Source organism: Vigna unguiculata, chromosome 8 (assembly GCF_037176805.1).
Source record: "Vigna unguiculata cultivar grain cowpea cultivar isolate G323 ecotype 2 chromosome 8, ASM3717680v1, whole genome shotgun sequence".
Lineage (NCBI taxonomy): Eukaryota > Viridiplantae > Streptophyta > Magnoliopsida > Fabales > Fabaceae > Vigna > Vigna unguiculata.
In genome coordinates, this window is record NC_140799.1 from 8,486,258 (window position 1) to 8,494,717 (window position 8,460).

At 29.1% G+C, this 8,460-nt stretch overlaps 1 protein-coding gene across 1 annotated transcript; it reads left to right on the forward strand.

Moving 5' to 3' along the window:
• The first annotated feature begins 1,582 nt into the window (after positions 1 to 1,582).
• LOC114193484 (uncharacterized) lies at positions 1,583 to 3,734 on the forward strand. Its single transcript, XM_028083309.2, has 4 exons — positions 1,583 to 1,945; positions 2,470 to 2,566; positions 3,089 to 3,148; positions 3,346 to 3,734. The coding sequence occupies exons 1-4, from the start codon at positions 1,665 to 1,667 to the stop codon at positions 3,430 to 3,432; spliced, it is 525 nt and encodes a 174-aa protein (XP_027939110.1). The 5' UTR covers positions 1,583 to 1,664; the 3' UTR covers positions 3,433 to 3,734.
• The last annotated feature ends 4,726 nt before the right edge of the window (positions 3,735 to 8,460 follow it).

Sequence of the window (8,460 nt, forward strand, 5' to 3'; positions counted from 1 at the left end):
TATATATCACGTATCGTATCCTATTATTTTCAAAATAAATGTATATTCATATCAGATATGTGTTGTATTTGATACATATATCATATCTATGCATCATAGACAATAACACTTATGTCTCTTTCATGGAAGATGTTTTAAACAATATCTATATTTGTCTAACCACTAAACTTGTATTGTGGGTTTTTTTATGAATGTGGTGTAATTCATATTTGAAATTATGAGATGGTGTAGCTATTTTAAAAAAAAATGGCTTAGGTTAAGTTTTGTCAACACCACACAATTTATAAGTTATCCAAAGTATACATAATTTCATTTGAATTGAGTTGAAGTCATGCTAGTTATGTGTGAGTTCTGTAAATATGTAGTAAGGTCGTTACATAATGACACAATGTTGTTGTAGTTCTGTTATTTTTTTTCACTCGAATGTAGAAGTCGTTAAAATATTAATACGACTTCTTTGTAATGACAATGTACTAAGTCATTGTATTTTGGCATGACTACTATACTAACAAAATTCTCAAAAAATAGTTTTTAATTTATGCTTATGTGGTTGATATGCACGTAATTAACCTAAATGTGGAGAAAAAAAATAGCGAAGAGCACTCTTCATGATCTCAACAAAAAAATACCATTATTAACAAAAGCAATTGAATTACTTTATTGGAATTCAAAGTTTAAGTGTTAAGATAGCCTTCCTCTTATGGAAGGGATTTTCACTTGAGGCTCGAAGTTGTTGAATTATATTTTCTCCTTTTAAACCAAGCCAAAATGAGATATTATGTGTGATAAATGGTTATAAGATTTGACAATTTTTCTTTCATAATTATGACAAGTGTCAAAGATTGTACTCTTGGTTGTATTTGAGAAAAAATACTATTGCAATAGTCTATGTACAACTTTTGTCAATAAAATTCTTTACTAAAAAAAAAAGAAATTCCGAAGTAGTATCAAAATACAATGATCGAAGTATATTCCATTATAAAAAAGATTGCGTTAGTCTCAAATGACTCCAACACATAATAAATAATTTTACTTTAACCGAAATAAAATTGATTGTACTTAAATAAAAATTGTGTCGTTATGCGACAACTTTACTCTGTGCACTAAAATCGTGGATAACTGACATGACTTTAACTTAATTTATTAGAATCATCTATGTTTGGGACGAATTTTCCGTGATGAATTTTCTGTTATAATTTGTCTAAAGTTAAAATTTTCTAGAAAGTTACACCAATTTCGTAATTTCAATCTTGAATTGTATTACATTCTAAAAAAAAATTCATATATTGAATTTATTAAATTAGGTTAAATTCTTTTATGTTTATGATAATAGTAATAATAAGCTCAACTAAATATTTTCAATTGCTTCAATCAAATAAAAATTATGATTATAAACATAATTTAGTTAAAAGAAAGTTCTCTTTTGGTATAATCACCCATTCTAAAAGTTACCAAATAATTTCATAAAAACAAAATACACTAGTTTGTAAAGAAAGCTTAGTGTTGAGGAGTGAGAAGTGTATGAGGGAAGATTGTGGTAGCTAAGGCTCCTTATAAAATCCCCTTCAAAGACAGATAACGACTGCTTCACTTATCTTACTAAACTAACCCTTCCTTTTTTCTTCATTCTTGTCTTCTCTCTTTCTCTCTCCCTCAACTCTACAATGCCACCAGCCAAACGCAAGCCCGCCCAACCGGCGCCGGCTGCGGCGGCTCCGGTGAGGGTCACTCGTGCGGCAGCCAAGCGCTCCGCCTTGGCCACCTCCGACCCTCCGCCGGAAGAGAAGAAAGCCAAGAAGGCAAAGAAGGCCAAGGCCAGCAGTGGCGGTAGGAAGAAGAAGAACGAGAAAGAAGAAAGTGCTCCGGTTAAAGCAGATAAAGAGGAAGAAATAGAAGAAGATGAAGAAGAAGGGGCTTCCAGCAAGACTATCGTTGTTGAACACTGGTTCGTCCCTTTCTCCTTCTGCTCGTTTTGGTTCATGGGTAAATTAAAAATGTTTCTTTTTGTATTCTGTGGCTGTGTGTGCTTTCATTTATGTGTATTATTTGAAATAACTTTATCAAAATTTTGTTTGTTTGAAAAAGGTTCTTTAAGTTTTACAAGGTAACGACTTGGTTAATAGTTTTTTGGGGTTAAAGGAAAGACATAAGAGGAAAATAAGAGTTAGTTGTTTCCATTAGTTGAATAACTTTGTTAAATGTTTTTGAGAAATTTTTTGTTGCTGTTATGATAGTATTATTTGGTCTGAAAGTGTTGATATGATGTGTTATTTGTTGCAGTTTCTCTTCAATATCATTTTATGTATTTATTGTGGGTTGCCAATGGGTATTTGATTTTGTTGTTGTTGTTACTTGGTTCATTTGTTGAGGCCAAAGATCTTGCCTTGTGTGTGTGTGTGTGTGTGTTGGTGATGTTGTTATCGGCACTTTCTATATAATGTGTTGTTTGTTGTTATTTGTTATTCTTAGTAAGCAATGTAACCAGTTCAAGATGAGGGCCAATCTGGTGAAAGAACGTCTGGAGAAAGCGGACTGTGGAGTCAATGTGATACTGAACCCTGAAAAGGTATATATACTGTGATAGTTATTGGTAAATCTTTTGTTTTATCAAGTTTTGGAAGTGTCTTAAGTCATTGATCTATTTTCTTAAAACTTTTGGTTCAAAATGTGTGGTGTTTTGTTCAATAGTCTTTCTTGCTACCCACTTATCAAGTGTAACCTTTGTTTAGATGTTGGGAAAACTTGTGACACCAACAGCTGATGCAGCTCAATCGTGAAAGCCCCATTGACTGTGATTTTGTGAATGAAATTGTGGTCATGAACTGTTTTTGAAAACCTCAATTATAAGCAAAATGGACTATTGTTCTTTGTATATACTATATATTATATACTGTTTAGGGTAGTTTTAATACTGAGTTAGAGAATGCACTATTGTTTTGTGTAGATCATTGTTAAGACTTCTGAGTTCTGAACACAATGATTACTGAGTTTCATATGATATTTTATTTGAGTAATTTTTCTTCTTTAAGTTTGGTTATAGACAATTTGAACTGATTATTTCTTCTCTCCTTTTTTATTCAATGAAAAGCCAAGAAGAGGTTGCTTTGAAATACGGGAAGAAGGTGGCAAGAAGTTCATCAGTCTCTTGGTAATAATGAACTATATTTGGAAATCAGTGTGCTGAGTTGTTAATCATCTGAGTTGAATTGAAAGTATTCTGATATAAACTGTTTAACTGAAGATGCATTTCTTCTGGTGAAAATGATTTTGGAAAGGAAAACAGAACATCAATTTTGCTGTCATCTGAAACATGCAGAGTGGTTTACAAACTATGTTTTGTTTCAGGACATGAAGCGACCATTTAAACCAATGAGGGATCTAGACATGGACCAGGTCATTTCGGATATCATTGATGAGATATCAAACACTTAGTTAACTTTAGTTGTTTCGTATGTTCTATGTTTTGGCTTGACTTGAAGTGAAGCTACATAAATTGTTCTAATGTTAGAATTCCTGCAATGGAAACCTGTCCATAATTTGTTTACCAGTTGTATGTGGTTGCTAGTTTGAGGTTGACACAGTTTGAGAGGAGAGACAGTCTTTTTGGATATGTTGTTGACTGTCTCAAATGAGTACCAATAGGTTTCAGGTTTCATTTGTGTTTCAGATTAAATTTACAGGATATGTTATCAAAACATTTTGTATGTTTTTCTATTATGGTTTCAGTTGTTTTAGATGCTCTTGTTTGTAATCTCAAAATCCATAATTGTGTTGGAAGGTTGAGCAATAGTATCATCTTCCTCTGTTATTGTTCTGTCACCTTTATGTTTTTTGTGAAACTCAAATTGGGATATGAATTTTCTTTCATTTTCTGATCAAGTCTTTGTTTTCTGTATTTTTTATTCTTTCATTCATTCATTCCTAGTATTTCTGTTTGCTTAATCTTATTTATAAAACATGGTGTCTTAATTTTGCATATGTTGGAGGGTGTATTTTTTTTAATGCATGTCACTCATTTCTGCTCCAAATTCTTATTTTTTGTTATTTTTTTCAAACCCTTTTAGTTAAGAATTATATTTTTTTTTTGTGTGCCTATTTGAAACTTTGCTTTGATTTTGAAACTAAAATATTTTAGTTGAATATTGAAATATGTGAGGAAAATTTTATAGAAAGAAGGAAAATAGAAGAGTAAGAGAGAAAATGATGTTTACTAAAAGAATGAAATCTATTAAATAAACCTGGATAATCTTTTGACTTTGAAAATGTATGTTATTTTCTAGTTTGTTTCTAAAATGGTTAAAATTAAAAATTACTAACTTAAAACAACATCTAACTCTTCTTACTTTGGTGATATATATTTTTAAAGGAATAAAAAGATATTCACTTTTAAAATTATTATAAACATGATATTTAATGATGTGTATTTACATTTTAATTATTTATAAAATTATAAATATGATGTCATATGTTAGAGTTAAGAGATGGACTTCTTTTATATGAAATTTAGTAACATGACTTAGTTAATAAGAATATGAAAGGTGCATATTAGGTTAACAAAATTTTATTCTAAAGAAACGATATGATATGACTATTTTCAATGTATGAGTCTCAATCATATATAATATAATATAATATGGTAACAAGTGTCATGTATTATTATTGGTAACTAATTGGTCATGATATTTTTCTATCATTGCGATCAGAAATAGCAGCATTTCGTCCAATAGCCTATTGCAACCAAAATTGCTATCATTTTTGCAATGAGTGTGTTTGGTTTATCAAAGGCTCTTTTATCCTTCAAAAATTGGTTTGAGTTTAGTTTGAAAAAAAAAAATCTAATGTGTTTTTTCTTATGTATTTAAAGATTAAATTATATTTTTTGATCTTTTAAATGTTAAATTGTTATCAATTCACCCGCCAAATTAGTCATTTACCTTGGATCTATTATTCACATTGGCTTTACCACTTACATAAAGATATTTATTTCTTTTCTTTTTTCAGTTTTAAGATTTATTTATGAACAATATAGCTAAAGGTATTAGTTTAACGTTTTGTTTTCAAAATAAATTTTTTAACATAAAAAATGGAACAAACTTTGCAAATGTTTTCTCATCAATTTCTTATGTTTCATCTTGTTCAGTATTCCCTTCAATTCTGCGTCCCATCTTTTTCGCTTTGGTTCCTCAACATTAGTTGTATGAACATTACGTCACAAATGATTTTTTTGTTGTGCTTGAGAAAATAAAAAAAAATTACTTTCCATAAAGTATAAAATTTAGATTTCATTTAGAAAAATGAAAGGATATGTTTATAAATAAATTATGTAAACTTTTTTATTAAAATAATCACATCAACCATTATAATATCGATGTTGAAGGAAAGAGAGTTGTCAACACATGAAGCTCCTTTTCAGTTGTCTGAAATTTGAAGTTTGATTTGACATTACAAAGTTTTAAAATTTTGATTTTAATTTATATGAAACTAAAATAAATTAATTTTCTTCTTTATAAAATATTATATTTTTTGTTTAATATAACAAATTGGTCAATATTAAGTAAAAAGAAAGAACAAAATATTCAAAATTTAATGATGTTATTGATAGAGGTGAGCATGCTACGAGTTGTGAGAATTTTGTTTTTATATATTTTTCTTTCTACCGGATCAAATAGTTTAGGGTGAAGCTAAATAAAGTCAATAAGAATGTCACATTTTGTTATAATTAATTTAATATTTTTTTCTTAATATATAATAGGACTAATCCGTTTAATTTTTTCTAAAGCATTGTTAATCTTAAATAAATTTTTATTATTTTTAACTTTGAGAAACTTTTTTCGGGTAAAACAACTAATATTGAAATTGTTAACATTATTCTATAAGATATGTATGCATTTGAAAAATAATTTATTCTCTTTATATAATTAAGAATGTTAATTGACTTATCATTTTTCAAATATATAATTTCCCTTAAGATATTTAATTCTGAAAATAAATCAAATAAATCAATATCCAACAAATTATCATGTTTTAAAGATTTTTCAAGGTTTATGTATTTTTCTTTAGAAAATGTATAATCTAGTGACTTTAATTTTTTAACACTAAATAAAAAACCAAAAATATATTCATATATTTTAAATTGTTCAATTTTTTTCATAACTCCTTTTTGTCATGCAATTAAAGCCTCAATTCTTCTCTTCTTTTGAATTTTTGAATAGCTTGATTCAAATTTTCTAGTTGACATATCTATATATTTTTATGATATAAAAATTATAATATATAAAACACTACTAAAGATAAATATATAAAATGAATGAATTAAAACAATAAAACTTGGTTCTGATTGTCAAGAAAATAAACTCGATAGTACACTTGAACTATCTTGAAGTCTCAAGTCTCTTTTTCATTCTCAAGTCTCAACTTTTTCAGAAACCAGCAGAATTGTTTATTTTAAGATTAATCATTAACAAAAATAATTAAAAACATTTATTGTTCTTCTCAACTAGATAGTAAGTCTTTTTTTCCCAAAACTTAATTATTTTTCTACAGAAAAACCAACTTTGAATTATGCTCCAATTAATTTATTATCCACCAAAAGATTAAACCATAATCTAATTAATAGTATTTAAAAAAAATTAAGTTCCTTATCAAGATATATAAAAAAATACTCTCGAAATCCGTAAATCGAAAAGTACAAAAAAACAAAACTGGAAAAAAGAAACACATTTCTAATTCTAATACAAATCCAAAACAGAATAAAATTAACAACACAAATAGAAAGAAAAAACATATTAACTATAAATGAGGATGAAAAAATTGGTACATATGTGCAACATGAGATTCAAGATATTTAAGGAATGTAATATACCAAAACCCTAAAAATAAGAGTCTTAGAAGAGAAAAATTTAGGAGAGGCAAGAAAAGTCACAAAGAGATAAAAAAATAAAATATAATCCAGATCGATTATAAGAAAATAAAGATAGCTAACCATTCTCTTTCTTGTAAACAAAATTATAATTTACTAAAAAAATGTTTTAACTCATTAATTATCATTTTTACTACCAATAAAAATTAACATACACTAATAATAATTTAATTAAATTTTCTTATCAAACTTAAACTTATAATTAATTTAATAGAGCTAGTAATAAAATAATTTTAAAGGTCTTTTTTTTTTCTTAAACATAATTTTATAATTAGTTTAATAGAGGTATATTAATTAGTCCTAAAAAAAGTTTGAGGCCTTTTTTTTCTTAAACATAATTTTAAAATTAATTTAATAGAGAAATATTAGTCGTAAATTTTTTTTTGAGGCCTTCTTTTCCTTGAGGCCTAAAGCAAGTGTTTTACTTGCTTTACTCTTGAGCCGACCCTACTAAGTGGTTGAGGTCCCTCATAGTTATAGCACTGAATACCCCACTATTGTTACTGCTAGAAAAGAGATCCACTCCTTTAAGGTTGAGGCTTGGAGTATGACTTCTTTCTCTCTTTGTGTTTGGGATTACTCTAAGACGATCCCCCTACATGAGGTCTCTAAACTTTGCATCATGCTTTCAAGTTCTCTACCACTTGTATTTTTTATATTAAAGAACGAAATTCCCTGATAGAAAGAGGCACTACAACCTCCTTGATTTCTTGTTTCAATCCATTTTAAAACTTTCGGCATCTCCATATATCATTCATGGCAAAAGTATAGAAACGAGTTGGGTGTTTAAACCTCTAGGCATACTCAACCACAATCATATCTCTCTGCCCTAGCTTTAGGAACTCCACTTTCTTAACGTATCTCACACTATCAAGAAGTACTCCTCAAAGAAATTCAATTTAAAGCTATCCCAAATGATTTCTTATTCTTTCTCCTCCATCACCATTTTCATGCTCGCCCACTAGTGCCCTGCCTCTCTAGTTAGAATGTACACTATGTAGGCCAACCTATTCTTTCTCGGGTGCTGCTTCACATAAAATACTCTCTCTAAGTCCTTCATCCATTGATCAACATCATTTGGAGTTGTCTTCCCACCAAACTTTGCAGGGTTATGTTTCAAAGAGTCCTCCAAGCTCCATTCAGATGATTGAGAACTTTGTGGTTGAGAAGCACCAGTTGTTACCTTGGTAGCTTACAACTTTTGCAATGCAGCGAGATGCTGCAGTTAAAAGGCCTCAACTTCTAGCCTTGAACCTTTTATCTATTGTAAGGAAACATGATGCTATTGTGCCATAGAGGCACCTTCTTGCTCCAAAGTTGCAATCGTGGTCTCGATCGCCATTGGCAAACTAGGCATGTCCATTGAAGGGAAAGGATGACAGATAGGTGGCCTACATGCCATAACTTTTGTTCATACAAAGAAAGACAATTTAGGCACATACTAGCTTATACTCTAAATTGCAACTATTCTAATCATAAATCATACACACAATAAAAACACCACAGACTCATAGAATTGTTGGTGTTGTTGAATGAAATGA